Below are 18,348 nucleotides of genomic sequence, written 5' to 3' on the forward strand. Positions count from 1 at the left end.
TTGGAAGCAGGTCGTTCTGTTAAATGCCTCAGGGATCAGAGGTTGGCCTGTGCTTTTTGTTTACCATGTAGTCTTTTTTTCACCTACTTTAATTAGTAAAAAATAATGACCTTTTTATTGATAGTATCACTGTTCACAATATATATGTATCATTGTGCAAGCATATTGAAGGCTGAAGTAAATGGAAATTGCAACACATGGTTAATATCTTACACTCTGCTGACTTAACCTCTCGTACCTTCTCTTAGCCTTCACAATGAAGAGTTTTATTATATTGTATTACACGTACTTTAAATATACATTTAAATATATGAACATTTTTTGTTTTATGAATTGTGCAGTAAGTACATGTAGATATGACCCTGAGTCCTTTAATTTCATGGAGATTCAGGGTCAGGTTGAGAGCAAGTGAGTTGATATGAACTAACATTACATTTGATGATGTATCAGGTAGTTACAGCAATTGCTGTTATTAGATAATTTTTGCAATACAGATGTGTAGGAAGTTTTATTACATTGAAACAAACTTTACAGTCCTGATTTCTGTGTGTAATCTATTCCCCATCTCATTTTGTTGACCTTTTTTCCTTGCTTAGGTCACAATAAGCCAGTTAAGAAGTGAACTTGCTAAAGGCCCCCAGGAAGTTGCTGTGTATGTACAGGAGCTGCAGAAACTACAAAGTTCGGTTAATGAATTAACTCAAAAAAATCAGGTGAGAATTCTTTTTTTGTTTGGTAGTAATTGATTTTATGTAGCTTATGGTTTTAAACTTTTGGGTTGACTTACATATTTGATATATGTGATGGTTGTGGGAACTTTTAACATTTTTTATTTCCTACCAAAGTATTTTTCATATAAAAGAACACTGAACAATGTTTAGGGTTTTAACTCTTTGTTGTCGTTGTTAGTGCTTTTCTGGGCTTTGGGGAGTTCTCACAGAACCTCAGGTTTCAAACTTCAGGCATTTGATAAAATGGTAATTCAGTGACTGTTGTATTATTTGTTGCATTGGTATAAATCTGAAAAGTCAAGAAGGAAAATCAAGTCAGCAGGAGAAAAAAATGACAGTAGATCAAACTGCCTGAGTGTCTCATTCTTAGCTTATTGTGTGTTCCTTTTTGGCCTTTCAATAGCAGAAAGATGCTTCCTTCCCCCATATCCCCAAAAACATAATAAATATTGTACCTTGACGTTGAAAGCATGTATATAAAGTAATATATCATCTAGAGAAAGGACACTGTAATGCATTTATGTTAACTTAAAAATAATTATTTTATACTAATCCTTACATTATTTGCATGACAATTAAAAATCTAAAAGATTTCAAACTTTTGTATATTATTATGCAAATGATAAACTTTTGTCATGATAATAATAAACTTTTTGATATTAGACTCTTCACATCACGGGACTAAATGTCCTGTGCATTTATTAAGTGCTTACTGTGTGTAAAGCCTTGGATCAAGAGCTGGGGATACACTGAAAGGCACTAACAGCCCCTGCCCTCAAGGACCTCACATCCAGGGAGGTGGCAATCTGCAAACCACTGTGTTCATACAGATAGAAGGGTAAATTGGAGGTAAGGAGTGACACTGAAGAGAAGAGACGTGGGAAAAGCAGCTTGACCAAGTGTGAATCAAGAAGTTTGGTTGGTGTTAGAGACAATATGGTTGGGTGGGTACTGAGGGATCAAATTTCAAGGTTATTTGAAGGAGGAGAAAATACCAGAGATGTGGAATCAGTCTTGGACTTTAATACCAAAAAAGGCAGCTGAAAAGAACAGCAAGAATTACCAGCTTACACACACACATACACATTGAGGTGATTTTTTTTTTTAAAATGTCAATACTTAGTATCCACATTGAGGAACCCTTGGACAAGGGTATTAGGAATCAGGAAGGCTTTTGCTGGCAATATTCCACAGAGCAGACGACTTCTTTACTATTGTGCAGTTTCTGTCTGCAGATCTCCTTGGTTTCAACTCCAAAGAAGAAGATGGCCCCCAAGGAGAAGCTGATTACTTATGATCTTATCACTGTGCTGCTATCTCAGGGGGCCTTCCCTACCTTCTGTTTGGAGGGCTGCAGTGTGGAGCACTAAATTCCTTCCAAAGCTTTCCTTTCTGGAGGGCAGAATTTGGACTTTCCAGCTCTCCACCTTCCATTTGCAGCTCTACTTGGCTTCAACCCCAAAATGCCCTCCTCAACTTCTGGCTTCCTTTTATGTGTTGTTTTCCCTCCTTAGATTGTAAGCTCTTTGAGGGCAGGGACCATCTTTTTTTCTTTCTTTTTTCCATTTGTATCAGCAAATACTAATTAAGCAGTTACTGTGTGCCAGGCACTGCTGGACACTGGATATTTAAGGACAAAATGAAATAGTTTTTGCCCTCAAGTCCCTTATAATCTATCAGGAAAGACAATATATATGTACCTGCACACACATATACACATGTGTGTATATAAATATATACAAAAATATACATATATTAATAAATACAGAAAATAAACAAAAATATATAAACTTAAGATAATATGGGAGGGGTACTCAGTAGTAGCTGAGGGGATCAGGAAAGCTCTCATGTAGATGATTTTAAAAAACCCAAAAAACTTTTGACCTAGTAGAGCAAAATATCACTTTAAAGGCTTTCTTCCAGGAAATTAACTCCTAGAATTATGTCAGAATTATGCAAAATTTATTGAAACAGGAGCAGCTAGGCAGTGCAGTGGATAGAGCACTGGTCCTGGAGTCAGGAGGACCTGAGTTCAAATCTGGCCTCAGACACACAACACTTATTAGCTGTGTGACTCAGGGCAAGTCACTTAACCCCAATTGCCTCACCCCCCCCAAAAAAAATTAAAAAGAAAAATTTATTAAAACATATAAGAGAGATAACCTTGTTTGGCCTTCTTTTTATTATCAGGCAGGACCTAATAAATAAGGGAGACCAAAGGTGTTTTTCTCAGTCATGGAGAAATCTGGCTCATAGTCCAACTTGAAGGATCTCTCTAGATGGTGAGATCTTCCAGGCATGCTCTCTGTTGTTGCTGACTGTATTTATGCCCTGGAACATTGGTACAGTACCGAGTCTCCCATGGGAGAACCATAACCCTCTATTTAGGAAAAAAACAGGTGGATGAAGAATATCTGTTGGTTAAACTATGATAGGTAGTTAAGGTGGCAACTTAACAGAGTTTGTCCACCAAACTGGTGTTGGTATTTGCATCATGGATGGATGCTACAACTGCACAGTGAGTTGGGCCCAGAATTACGCAGGAGGAAGAAAGTAGTCTGGATTGCCTTGGAGAAACTGAAATATTTTTTAATCACTCAACTTTTTAATTAAAGGCCCATCTTTCTAATACTGGTATTCTGCTGATCCTATGGAGATGTTGCATTGATGGTAAGTCATGGAATGCTGTAGTCTTCAAAGGATTGAAAATAAGGATCATTAAGAGGGCAATGGAAAACACATGGCTGCCTAACTTTACAAACCCAGAATCATGAAGAAGACTTGGAGTAAAAGATGTTGTCAGTGAAAGGCATGACCAAAAAATAAATAAATGAGCTGGTCACTTAGTAAAAGAAAGGGATACCAATGGACAACCGATATACTTCCCTGGTATCCTTCTGATATAGAGAGAAAGTGAGAGAAGGCCCTCATATAGTGGGTGGACATTTCTGTGCTGAACTTTTGGGAGGACGTGAGTGAGCGATATGGCTTAGCGCCACACGGGCAAGAAGGAATGGATTGTAATCTGCTTCTCTTTACATGGGTGAGACCAGACATCCATTTCGTGTATTTAAAATAAAATATCTTTCAAATCAAAGATGTGTGGATAGTCCACAGTGCATGTTATTAGAACTAAACATTTTGCTATTCACATAATTGGTGAACTAAAAACAACACAAAACGTTTTCTATTTTTATTTATTGAAGGAAAAGATAAGCTGTCTTACTTTATAAGTCATAGAAATAGGGGCTGGACATATGATTTCATCAGAGAGGGTAAATCTCAAGTGAGGAAGTCCCTCTACCAATACAGGTCAGCACTTTCTCTGCAACTTCTAGTCGTGGAACATTGTCCAGAGCACTCAGTTCAAGTCAGATCTTCTTGACTTCAAAGGCCAACACGCTACCCATATCCACTCTGTCATACTGCCTTCCTGTGAGTCATGAGAATGTTAAAATTTTGATACTATGAATTTTAATGAAATCAGATAGCTGATTTATTTTAGAATAAAAAAATAGTTATTGCCAATACTTTTAGATAAATGTACTTCTGGCTGAAATGTTAATGAAAATCTTATCCTACCTCAAAATATGAGTCATGTACCTTCCTGAAAATGATCAAAAAATGGGAAACTATTTTCAGTATTTTTTGGTTAGCTTTTCACATTCAGATCTAGATGTTGTGCTTTAATAGTTATCAGATTTACTCCTTCCTCTTGATTCTCACAGGCTTTATAATTCTAATCTAAGCTCCTGCTTCCTTGCACCTGGTTTACAAAAATGGTTTTCCTGCCAGTTTCTCTGCTTTTATCTGTTTCCCACTCTATTCTGCCTTGTCTAGAACATAAAAGTAATCTTGTTCTAATCTCTTTAATCATACCATTGTAAAGCCTTGTAATTATTTTCATTTGTTTCTGGAATCATACCAAAATGCTTATTAAGGTCTGTAAGACCCTTTACCTGTTTTTATACTCACTACTTTTATGTTCTTTAGGCTGTGGCTCATGCTGTTAGATGAAAGAGATCTATTGGCCATTTGGATGACATATTTGAGAAGGGGCTCTAGAATTTGTATCTGATCTGGCTTTATTCCCCTGAGCTTCTAGCTGTCTCTGGGATCCCAGTTATGCTGGTTCTTCCTGGATTTTGGAGTCAATAAACTTTTATTAAACACGTACCAGGGACATTTTAAAAGGCAAAAGACAGTCCCTGCCTTCAAGGCACTCCAAGGAGACTGTGCGAAAACAACAGCCTAACTCCAGGATAAATTGAAGATAATCAACACAGTGAAGGCATTAGCCTTAAGGGGCAATCGGAAAAGCTTTCTGTAGAAGAAGGCATTTTAGCTGGGACTTGAAGGAAGCTGGGAAGCAGAGACAAGGAGGGAGAACATTCCAGAGATGAGGGACGGTCTGTGTTTAAATTGAATTCCGTTTAAAAGCATATAAATGAGCGAGCTTAACAGTCTGTTAGGTGGTCTTTGCTGTCACCTAGAATTTAACCCTAGCTAGATTGGTTCTTTGGCACACCTTGCAAATCCCTGGTTCCTTTCCTTTATAGGGTCATAGAATTTAAAGCTTGAAACACTTGAGAGATCATTTATTGTCCAGGTTCTTTGTTTTGCATTTAAGGAGCCTGAATTCTTTTTCATTTCTTTCTGGTTAGTGGCCATGGTTGATACCAGCTTTTATCTGGAGTTCTTCTGCATTTCACAATCAAGTTACTGTAATTACTAGAATTAGAATCCCAGTTTCTTCTTGTAGTTTATCAAGTGTTAACATAGGGGCTGCTAGGTGGCGCAGTGGATAGAGCACTGGCCCTGGAGTCAGGAGGACCTGAGTTCAAATGTGGCCTCAGACACATAACTGTTACTAGCTGTGTGACCTGGGCAAGTCACTTAACCCCAGTTGCCTCACAAAAAAAAAAAAAAAAAAGGAAGTGTTAACATATTCAAGGAAGGTTACATGCTGCAACTTGAACAGTATGATACCACTGTAGTCTGATCCATTGTATTAGATCTGAGCTTTGTTTCTGGTAGAACTTTAGAGGCTTGAAGACAGGCCCTGTTTTTTGTTCTAGGCTTCTTGTCTGCAGCACCATCATGGCCTTGGACAAAGTCATGTCACCTCTCCGGGCCTCAGTTTCCTCCTCTGTAAACTCAGAGTTGGCTAGATAGATGCCTTTCTGACTTTTGCTAGATCTCTGGACATTTCTGTTATTCACTGCAGCACAATACTCTGTATTCACATGCCCACAATTCAGCCATTCTCAACCACTGGACACATTCTCCTTTATCTTTGTTATCATACATAATGCTGCTATGAATATAGTTTCCTCTATATTTTCCTAGAATTCAGTCATTAATTTACTATTATTACTAACTTAATATTAAGACTTTTAAACATTCTTTAAAAGTTTCAGACATAATTATTCTGAAAGGGGCAGAAGAAAGTTCTGTCACACCTTTTGCCAAAAATTCGCCATCTTCTATGCCTTAAAGTGGTTCAGTAAGAGAAATTAAATTTTAAAAAGAATTGCCCACAGCATCCTTTCACTTTTCTTCTTTCCCTTTTTCTCAGGGTCTCTTAAAATTCACCTTTTCCCTTGTTCCTGTAAGTCAAGCCTTTGCAAGGGTTCTTAACCTTTTTTTGTCTCCTGGATTCTTTTGACAATCTAGTGAGAAACAATATATACAATGACAACAATGTAAATACATTTATTTCTCTTTTTGAAAATTTTTATGTTTTTTCTAGAAACATATAAAAAAATTTTTAACATTTGTTTTTTTTTTAATTTTGAGTTCCAAATTCTCTCTCTCCCTCCCTCTCCTACCCCCTCCTTAAGATGGCAAACAGTTTGATAGAGATTATACATGTATAGTCATGCAAAACATTCCATATTAGTCATGTTGTGAAAGAAAACAGAGAAAAACACTGCAAGAAAAATAAAATGTAAAAAAAGTATGTTTTGATCTGCATTCAGATACCATCAGTTCTTTCTCTGGAGGTAGCTAGCATTTTTCTCCTTAAGTTCTTCATAATTTAAAGACAACATTTAAAAGAAACAAAATTCAATTCAATGAGTATGGACCTCTCTTTTCAGAATAGTATTTTAAAATGCCTAACATAAAGTTCATGGGGTTACAAATGAAACCAAATTCTATTGAAATCTACTTATCAGAAAAGTAGAAGAACAGACTCTGGCTTATGGGATCAAACATCTAGACCTGAAAAAGATGTCAGAGACCAGATGGACCAAGGAGGCTGAGAGACTTGCCTGATGTGACCGACAGACACTCAGGCAGTTCTCAGAGGTGGGATTTGTATTTGGACTTCTCCGATGCCAGAGAGAATGCTCTTCCCCCTAGTCTCTTCTTGGTAATTTTCCATATTGCCCATGTCACTGTACCTGCCACACAGGTACTTACTTAGTAGATGCTGGATGATTCTGACGGATATCATTACTTAGGAGTATGTCTGTTAGGAAATAGTAATACTGAGTAAAAATGAAAGAAATCATTATCTAGTTGGAAATTCACAACCTGAAATAACTTGTCAAACAGCTATTATAGGTAAAAAAAAAAAGGATAGCGTATGCACAGTATGAACAATATTGTAGATGATCACGTTAAGTAGGTGTTCAATATTTGCTAAGTGAGTAAAAGTTCTGTACTTCCCATTAATATCTAGATTATGATGATACAGTGGTTATTTTGAAGGTAAGGCTTTTCAATTTACCTTGGGTATTATCTCATTCTCATTAATTAACATGACAGTATGACATCTGTAAGGGTGGTAAACTGAAAATTTCTCTTTAGTAATCTATTGATTCTAATAACACTTTTATTCTATTGTTATTCCTACCTTTGTACTCTTCACGGCATTTTCATGGACACTTTTTCATTTACTTAAAAGCAAAATAGGCAAAAATATTTAAGAAATTTCATAATCAGTGTTAATCAGATTTATACTCTGCATCATTAACTTTTGAACTATCTTATAATTAAATGTGATTTAAGTGAGTTAGTATATTTTCTGAAGCTTTTTGGTTAGCTGGAAATAACAATTCTCTTATTCCAAAGAAAATTTTCTTGGCTAAGCTATATATAATGTACCTTCAGAAAAATGTGTGGCTCAGTAGAAACTCTGTATAACTATAATTATAATTAAGTTACAGGAAATGATAACATTGGTTATTTTTTTTTGTTTCTGCATAAGGGCGTCTAGTTTTAAGTTGTGGTTTTTGCTAATATGAATAGTTTGAGCCTTAGTTTCCTTGAAAGCAATAGCCATAAACTCATTCATAGGGATTATTAAAATTAATATTATGTAGTTCAGTTTTATGGCTTTTATTTAGACACCTACACCAATGAACAAAAACCCCTCACAATTCTAGTATCTTTTCCCTAGGAGTCAGTCTAGAGATTGAAGAATCTGTAGAACTATGCTAGGCGTGAAGACATGGCGGGATTCTTTTTAATTCTGACCCTCACGTTATACTAGCCATGGGACCTTGGTCTCTACCGTTTTACTGGCCATGTGACCCTTGGTCAAGTCATTTTTACCCTTTGTGAGCCATACTTTACTCATCTGTGAAGTAAAGAAAATAATAACACCTGCTAGCTTGTGTCACAAAGGTTGAATCAAAGATGATTAACAGTGAGACACTTTGGGAATGTATTGTTATTACTAATCTCTTTTTGCACAGCTTTTGCCACATACATGGGTAAACAAATTCACAGGAATGGGTGCCCTACTCCAACTAGGTCCAGGGATCCTGAATGCCCATAATCATTGGGAGGGATTAATATAATTAATTTTTGAAAAATCATGGGATGGGCAGTGAGAAAAGGAAGAGAATCAGACCAGAAGAAAGTAAGAAAGCATTAATTGAGAAGAATTTTGTTGATCAGGTTGAGTTTTTTCAGAGTAAGAGGTGGCAAGAGGCCAAGTATGATGAGATTTGACTATAATGGAACTCTTTTGTCTTACTGGCATTGTCAGAACAAATTAGCACAGTAGTTATACAAGGCAATGTCATATTTCTAGTGTATATTTCAGCACTATGGAAATGAATCTAAGTAATTATTCTTCAACATTTATGTACAGGCATACCTTGGAGATATTGTGAGTTTGGTTCCAGACCACCGCAATAAAGTGAATATTGTGATAAAGCGAGTCACATGAATTTTTGTATTCTCAGTGCATACAAAAGTTATATTTATAGTATACTATAGTCTATTGCATACTACTATGATTGATATATATATATATATATATATACATATGTACTATTATAGTGCTAATTGTATTATGTAATACTATTAGTATTATGACTAAAAACATGTACATACCTTTCTAACCATCATCTGAGTCTGCAGCTCATTTTAATTTCTGTGCTGGTGGAAGGTCTTGCCTCAGTGTTGATCACTATTACTGAGCAGAGTGGTGGCCTAGCTTTTTGGCCTCTCTAGGCTTTAGCTTCTTCACCAAGCTTAATCATTTCTAACTTTTGATTTTAAAGTGAGAGTCATGTGACTCTTCCTTTTACTTGAACACTTAGAGGTCACTGTAGGGTTATTAATTAGCCTGATTTCAATATTATTTTTTCTCAGGGAATAGGGAGGCCTGAAGAAAGGGAGAGAGATGGGGAGGCAGTCAGAATACATGCAACATTTCTCCATTAAGTTCACTATCCTTAAGGGTGTGATACATGGCACACCCAAAATAATTCTAATAGTAACATCAAAAATCACAGATCACCATAACAGATGCAATAATAATGAACAAGTATTGTGGGAATTATCAAAATATGACAGAGACATGATGTGAGCACCTGCTGTTGGGAAAATGGCGGTGATAGACTTGCTCGATGCAGGGCTGCCAGACCCAATATCTGTGAAGTGCAATAAAGCAAAGTATGCCTGTACTGACATTTTGAGTTAATGGAAAGAACTTTGCCCTTAGAATAACAGCAAAGAAATTTTGTTCATTTTTGTTCTCAGTAACATCAACTTCTTTTTTTTTTTGTTTTTTTGTTTTTTTGTTTTGTTTTTTTTAGGCAGTTGGGGTTAAGTGACTTGCCCGTGGTCACACAGCTAGTAAGTGTCAAGTATTTGGTCAGAGGTTGGATTTGAACTCAGGTCCTTCTGACTTCAGGGCCGGTGCTCTATCTACTGCGCCACCTAGCTTCCCCTGTAATATCAGCTTCTAAGAGACGCAGACACACGCTGTCAGTGTCAACTGTCCATTTTAATGTAAGCATAACATAGCATTTTTTAAACAACTGGCACTTGGTGAATGAATAAATTAGAACAGAAACAATATTGCAACTCATTGTAACAAAACAGAAAGGTGTCTAATTTGGATAATAAGGCAAATGCATTTTAAATAAAAAGAATAGCCTGATTTCATACTGACTTATTAAACTATACCCAGAGGGATAGTCATTGCTAACTGAATCATCAACTTAACTTCTTAAGTCATATTTGTTAAATATATCCTATCCGTGTTACTCAGTAGATATAAAGTTGGCATATGAAATCTGCTCAGAGTCCTCAAGGAAAACTGTAAATTTTTAAAATGTAATTTATAATATAATAATAGCTAATATTTGTGTAGCATTTACTGTGTGCAAGGTACTGTGCTAAGCACTTTACAAACGTTACCTCATTAGAGCCTCACAACAACCTTGGAAGGGAGGTGGAGAGAGGTCAAGTGACTTGACCAAGGGTCACTGAATTCACTGGATCTAAATAAATTCTTATGTTTCCAAAATGAATAAATGTATGAAATTTCTAGGGAATTTTTTTTAATGACTGAATACAACTAACTTCAGTGGAAAGCATCATTCTCTGGATAAGCTCTTTTTTTCCATGATCATCATTTAGTATAGGCTGTTATCAGTTTGCTAGCTTCATGCAGTGCTTTTGCAGACTCTATTCCATTTGATCCATTTAGCTTCTAGAATTATCTTTATCTAACACTATTATTTGGGCCCTTTTGACTTCTCTGTGTAGGAATCTGCAGTGTTCCCTGTTCCCTAATGTGTAAAATTCAAAATTTTCAGCATCTAGGGAACTTAGCTTCGTACATTTCTCCTTCATCTTACCAGCTGGCCCCCTGATACCACCAAACTCATCTATTTACATGTCACACACACATCACTAGCTGGGCTCCCTTCCTTCTTTGCTCTTGCCATTTCTTCTAACCTAAATGTCTTCTTCATGCTTGTTGTTAGCAAATGATATAATTTTGACTCGCGTCATTTTATTTTCATCCCACAGCTATAGAAGGTTCCTAACCTTTTTTGTGTCATGGACTTCTTTTGGCAGTTTGAAGCTGATGGATTCCTCCCTCTTTTCTCAGAATAATTGAAACAAGTGCTTAATTTCATTTAGAAATCTTTGTGAATTTAGTGAAAATAAAGATATACTTTTCCCCATTTATGTTGACAGACCCTCCCTGCATCCCATGGTTAAGAATGCCTGATTTTATTACTTTTGTTTTTCCTCACTTGGTCTTTACACAGGTGTATATTATTATTATATGTTATATGTTAATTAGTTAATTAATATATTAATATATTAGCTATAGCTAAGCCAGTGAATGTAGTTTAGTGTCCTAATCTTACCCATTAAAATTTTTATTCTTAAATATTAAACATACGTGTTGTTCAGTTGATTCAGTTGTGAACTTTTTATGATCCCATGTGGGTTTTTTTTGGCAAAGATACTAGAATGGTTTGCCATTTCCTTCTCTAGCTCACTTTACAGATGAGTAAACTGAGGCTAATAGGATTAAGTGACTTGCCCAGGGTCACACAGTTAGTAAATGTATAAGGTCAGATTTGAACCAGGTCTTCTTGACTCCAGACCTGGTGCTCTATCCAGTGTGCCACCTAGCTGCCCTAAGCACATATAACATGGGTTCAGATGAGTTTGCACACAACTGTGAAATGTCAATAAAGAGAGAAACTCTATTGAGACCCAGGATTGCTAGGAGTCTGAGGAAAAGTTCTAAATTTCATATTTTGTTTGAAACTTGGTGGTCAACCTCATGAGAAAAGAAACTGGGGGCAGCTAGGTGGCATAGTGGGTAGATCACTGGCTTTGCAGTCAAGAGGACCTAGGTTCAAATTTGGCTTCAAAACACTTGACTTTTACTAGCTGTGTGACCCTGGACAAATCACTTAACCCTGATTGCCTCACCCCAAAAAACCCAAAAACCAAAAGCACCCCACCAAAAAGCAAAAATAAACTGGTTGCTTGGTCAGCTGACTTTTTAGAGTAAAACTTGTCCCACTTTAAAATCTGAGTGGGTATCAAATCCATGACTTTAATCTCTTATACTAAGAAGAGGAAAAGGATTGAATTAGAAGAAGCTAGGTTCTTTTAAGATTACAACATTTAAATTAAGCATATGTAAAATTTAAAAACATAGAGCTTCTTTGTAATCTAGAATTGTGTATGTTTCTAAGATGAAGAAATTAGAAATCATTTACTATAATCCTTATTTTCCAAATAACTTCTGCTTGTAGAAGGGTTAGCATCTTAGTTGCAGTGGTTTTTGGACTTTTGCAAGTGTTAGGCCAGCCAGTCCAAAAATAAGAGGCCTTTAATTTTGTGCATTTTAACTCACACAAAGAAAGGTTTGAGGCCTAAGGAAAATACATTGGGGGATCTTGAGCACAAACTGTGGGGTAGGGGATGGCCAGGGGCAACAGCCATAGTAGCCTCTGCTCCTAGGGCCTTCTGGTCTTTGGGTAGCAGGAGAAGGTTGGTGGTCTAGCATAGGGGCTTCTGCTTTGTCTTGGCAGCTTACCAAGAACTTCATTCAGTTCTCTGACCCTTCTTAATCAGTGTGGGACGTGGCTGGGATCTTAGTGTCTACTCTAGGGCCATGTGATATCATACCCCCATCCCTTGCTACTTTCAGGGCAGCCCTGCATACTAAGACAGCTCACACTGACCAGGTCAGGCTTGGGCAATCCATCCAGTTGGTTAGAAACAAAACTGGTGAGGGCCATAGTATAGGGAGGGATAGGGTCTCAGGTATCTGATTGTTTTCCCACCTCTGATGTCATAGGCAGGCAGGTGCCAGGCCAGGATTGGTTAGTTAGTCTTAGTTGACAAACTCAGCCTGGGGTTGAAAATTTTTAGCATGGAAGATTCCACATATGGAGAGTTTCAAAAAGCGGCAGGGTGGAAATTCCACTCAGGAGGAAAGGGTTTTTCTAAAGCGGAGGCAGCATGTCTCACTGGGGCCTTATGGATCTCAAAGAGGCCCAAAAAATCCAGAGGTTTATTCAAACTACCACAGGTAGATTTTATTCTCAGTGTAAATATAAGAAGAATATTAGCTTGTCCTTTGCTAATGAGCTTTTATCTCATTCAGCAGCTTCATCCTATAGTGAAAAACTGTTCACTATAGGTTCAGAGTTGCACTGTTAGAGCCATCTTGATCATGTAGAGCCACTAATAAAAGAAGACTTTAAAAACTGATGAATGCTGTGCCTGTGTTAGTTTTTGCTTCACTGTGGTATCTACTGTTGACTTGCTTTAAACTTAGTAAATTTATTAATATGAAGGTTCTTCTAAAGTTGTTATGATAATTTGCTTAATATGAAATGTTTAATTGATTTTTCAGAATTTGAGTGAAAAGTTATTGAAGAAAGAACAAGATTACACTCAATTAGAGGAGAAACAAAATGAAGAGTATGTTTCTAAAAAGAATATTCAAGCAAACCTTCATCAAAAAGAACTAGATTGTCAACAGCTTCAATCAAAATTATCTTCATCTGAAGCCTCACTGCAGAGATTACAGGGAGAGCTTGTGGAAAAGGGGGAGGCGAGCCAGAAACTCAAGGAGGAATTGTCAGAAGTCGAGAGCAAGTATCAGCATCTCAAAGTGGAGTTCAAACAACTTCAGCAGCAAAGAGAGGAGAAAGAACAGCATGGTTTTCAGCTTCAGAGTGAGATTAATCAAGTAAGAGACATTTCTGTTACTCACTTTATGTAGCCAGTTGACTCTGTATCCTCTTCTCCTTACCATATACACTGGAATCATAATTAGAGTGTAGAAAGTAAATACTGACTTCTGAAGTAACTTCCTGTTGCCAAATCCAGTGGCCTTTTCTCTGGCCTTAACGCCATTAATCTCTGCAGCATTTGGCACTGAATGTTGCCTCAAAATTCTCTTCTTCCACAACTTCCCTAAGACTGGGCCACTGTAGTTCTTTCACCTCTCTACTTCTCTGCCTGTTTTGCTGATTCCTTTTCTTGCTCCCCTCTTACCACGCAAGTTCTTTCATGGTTTCGCTCTTGTTGCTTTGTATTTGCCTTCAGAAAAGTCAGTTATTCTGACAACTTCAGCTCTTCTCCCATTTGAAGACTTCCAAATCTCCTTCTCTAACCCAGAGCTATCTGTTGAGCTTAGGTCCTTTCTTTCCAGTTGACTTATTAGACTTTTGGTCTCATAAGCATCATTCTTCCCACATTTTCCCATCCTCATTGTTTCTCCCCCCTTGACTCTCTGTTCTCCTTTGACAGTTCAGGGGTAAGCCATATTTTACATAAACCTCAATATTCTTCCTGCTTGCATTTAGCCTTCCTTTTATCAGTGCCTGACATAGCACCTTTCATATAGTGGATGATGAATGAAGTGAATGAAATTTGCTGTGAGCAGAACAGCTGTTTTTGTAGATTCTTTAAGTACTTTGTAATTTACCAGCCTAAGCACCTTTAAGAATCCTTTGTATGGTTTTATTTTTCATTTTGTCTTTTTTTTGTAGACTTTGTTTTTATATCACATTCACTTTTTGCTATATTTCTTTTCTTTCTGCTGCCCAATCCTTTGTAGTAACAAAGCTTAAAAAAGGAAAAGCAGTTTAGCAGACTAACTGATACATTGACTGTGTGTGTCTAATACAACATAAAGAGTTCTTTTTGTAGGGGCTAGAACCTTTTGCTTCTGTTAAAGGTTGATTGGGGAATTCTCTGAGCTCATAGGGTGGTAAACTTTGGATCTTGTCAATTGGGGATGAATTGGTTAACTTGGGCTGTTGTGGTTGGGAACTACTTCTTTGTGATAGCCTGTAAAAAAAAGCAGATTGCTTGCTCAGTTGTTGTTCCTTCAACTTTTTTTCCTTTTCTGGAGAGATTCTGAGAGAGCAGTGAAGGTAAGAGCCAACCCTAGGTTATGGTCTGAGCAGGATGAGGTTGTGAGGGAGAACACAGCCTTCTTCATCGTCTCAGTTTCCCTGGGAGAGCTGCTAATGATGATCTCAGGGTAAAAGTTACATGTGCTCTTACTTATGTTGCCTGAGAGGAGACTTAGTAGATGCCCTCCATCCCCCAGTCCCCTGCCTGAATCCCCTGGATTCTTAGATAGAGAAAGGGGGATTTCTTGGACAATGTTAAGTTCTTGGAAAGGTCTGTGATATAATCGTTTAGAAAGATAAAGAGACCTCCTTGGACAGTACCAGCCTGGAAGGAAGGGTGGGGAAGGAGACAGGAGGGAAGAGGATCACACACATGGCTCCCAGCACAAAGGCCTAAGTCCATGATATGGGCATATCATAAAAGTCCACATGATTAAATGATTCTGAAACTTAATTAAGGTTTGATGAAAAGTAGGTTGCCTCTCTAGTAGCCTCAAGTTCATTTTTCCTTCTGAGGGAGGTCCAGACTATAGTGGACTGAAGAGGACCCACATGTGAGCTGAAACCATTTTATTTTTTTCTCAATAAGTTACAAAGTCCCAAACAAAGACTCACAACGTTATAAGCTCATCAAGTTGATTTGGGAACTCTCCTGATTAATTCCCTACACTTTTATATGATTTTATTTTACTCTTGCTGCTTTGCATATTGCTTTACATATATCACCTCATTTGAACCTCACAAACAGTGCTGTGAAGTGGGCACTGAGAATATTGACCCCTTTTTACAGATGAGGAAATTGATGGTCAGATAAGTGACAGAGTCAGACACCTAGCAAATATTGGAGGTAGGATTTGAACTCCATGCCTTTCCAAGTCCAGTACTTTATTCACTATACTGTAATACCTTCACAAAGTTCTATTCTAAATTTACTGCCTCATCATGGCATGGAAATGACCCCTAAGTTCTTGAAGGCTGTGAAGGTTTGAAAAATTAGTTTTGATAGAATAGTGGGAGTGGGAAGGTCAACTGCAACACTTAAGAAGACAGTGGATTGTGAGGAGACAACATTTTCAAAGTCATCAGTGAAAGTGAGAAGTGAAATGAGAAAGTAGATAGAACAGCAGAGGCAAATGAAATATATATTTTTTTAGGATTTGGGAAGAAATATTTTCTGCATATATACAGATATCTAAGGCCATGCATTTTATTGTTTTTTTTAAATTTGGTTTCCTGTAAATTACTGTCTCACTGTTATTCTTTCTTCTAAATTTTAGCTACTCTTGGTGGTATCTAGCTTCCTAAGACAGACAATGGCAGCCCTCTTTCTGCCCCTCTCCTATTGGCTTAAAGCCCTTTTGATTAGATTTGCAAGACTCCTAGCAAATATATTTTTACCAATCCTTGCTAAGTGTACACTATCCCAGGTTCAGGCCCTGTCATTTCTACATTTTAAGCCATGGCCTAGAAGCACAAGCCCTGTGCTCAGATATCATCTCCACAGCCAGCAGTTCACATCCCCTATCTGCCTTCTCTTCTAAATTCTTTGCCTTTTATTGACAACAAGAATGGAAAAAATGCCTGCACACACAGGCCTTTAGTTTCTTGCCCTGGTCTTCCTCATCTTGAGTAAGGCTTCCTATATGGTCCTTTCACTAACATTCATCACCATTTGTGGGGTAGAAGTCAAAGATCTGGCAAGTTTGGGGAGTTTCATCATGCCTGAATGCAGTCCTCATAACTGTTAGTGTTAACATGAGGCAGAAGGAATGTTGGCTGAAAAGTGTGAAGTAGGGAGGTACACTGGGAGTAAGACGGGATCGAAATTTTAGCACAGGATCCACTTTGGGGATCACAGTTTCTAGGACAGACAGGAGGGAGATGGGAGTCTGATTAAAATAAGGCTAAGACTTCCTAAGGACACAGTATGGACATGCTGCTTCAACTCATTAACACTCCCCTCTTCCAGATTTCTCTGTTGTACAGGGATTCACACCATCCTTCCAGGTTCACAACTTCAGGATGATTCCTGACTATTCACTTTCGTTCACCTAAAATATCCAAGCACTTACAAATCTTGTCATTTCTGTTTCTACATCTCCTCTTGAATTCCTACCCTTCTCTCTACCCACATAGCCAGCTCTCTTGTTCAGGCCCTCATCACCACCTGTCCCCTTGACTATCATAATAGCTCCCTAATTAGTCACCTTGCCTCCAATCTTGTCCCACTCCTATTCATTTTCCACACAGATGCCAAAGTGATTTCCCTGACAGTACCATTCTTCTTAGCACTCCCACTGCTAACTCTAGCACCATCACATAAGAAGTTCTGGTCTCCTTTGTTCCATGGGTTATCGTAGTCAAAGAATTCATCATCAAGTGGCATCTTACTTATGATAAGCATCTGTACTTAGGTTAGGCCTCAGAGAGGAGACATAGATTGTTGAGATTGTACTGAAAGCCCTTCTAGTATGACAGAACCTGCCAGACTTATGACCTGATTGCCAAATTCACTGATTTTTGTTTCAGTCCCCATCCTCATAATGTCTCAATAACTGTGGACACACACAGTCGATCATGCCTTCCTACTGACGTGTTTGCCTCCTACCTTGCTAATTCTCCCATCTGTCACCACTGGCTCCTCATCCTTCTGGTCCTTGGGCCATCACTAGGAGTCTGGACTTTTGTCTTGGAGGAGAGAGTGAGGCTGATGACCTTGGGCAGCTCTGCCTCACTGAAATCCAGTTCAAGCACAAGTCAAGACATTACCCCATGATGTCATTGGTCTTCTTCGAGAATGAAGAACCAGCAACAACAGCAGTAGTAACAGCAACAATGTAGAAGTCTTTCAAAGGTTTTGTTTTTTTGATTTTTTCCTTAGGCTTCTCTTCTCGATACTTTCTCCCTTGGCATATCGTTCTCTCCCATGGCTTTGACTGCCACTTCTGTATAGCTGATCCCAAATCTGTCCTGTGTCTTCATCTTCCTCTTATGGTATATAGTATATACACTGGATATATTGGCATCTTTAAACTTAGCATGGCTAAACCTTGGCTTATCTTTGTCTTGAATGTGTTTCTCCTTGTGACTTTACTGATTCTCTCTCTGTCATCACTCTTCACCTTCTTGTCTCTGTAATCTCAGGGTTAACTTTGATTCTTCTCTTTTCCTCACTTCTTTTATCCATTTAGTTGCAAAATCAGGCCTGTTCCACCACTGCCACAACCTTACGTCTTCCCCCTCTTATGTTACCACTGCTACTCTGCTAGTACACACTACTAGTGCATCACCACCCACCTGGCTAATACAGTAGACACACTGCCTCCCTAATCAGGCTTTTAATGTTGCTGTCGTATACATTTGTCTGGTCACATTACTTTTCAGTGCAGAATCTTCAAAATTTCCACTTTCTTCCTGAGTAATGTTCACACATTTTTGTTTGGTATTCCATGCCTCCC

General features: G+C 37.9%; 1 protein-coding gene across 1 annotated transcript in view; it reads left to right on the forward strand.

The window, feature by feature from the left end:
* Positions 1-18,348, forward strand: part of EEA1 (early endosome antigen 1) — a 112,785-nt gene that overhangs the window by 51,017 nt on the left and 43,420 nt on the right. Inside the window, exons 10-11 of the mRNA XM_027842456.1 lie at positions 597-713; positions 13,378-13,716. Coding sequence (XP_027698257.1) covers positions 597-713; positions 13,378-13,716 — 456 coding nt within the window. The remainder of the gene's footprint in view (positions 1-596; positions 714-13,377; positions 13,717-18,348) is intronic.

This window comes from Vombatus ursinus, unplaced genomic scaffold (genome assembly GCF_900497805.2).
Source record: "Vombatus ursinus unplaced genomic scaffold, bare-nosed wombat genome assembly UNPS02014874.1, whole genome shotgun sequence".
NCBI lineage: Eukaryota > Metazoa > Chordata > Mammalia > Diprotodontia > Vombatidae > Vombatus > Vombatus ursinus.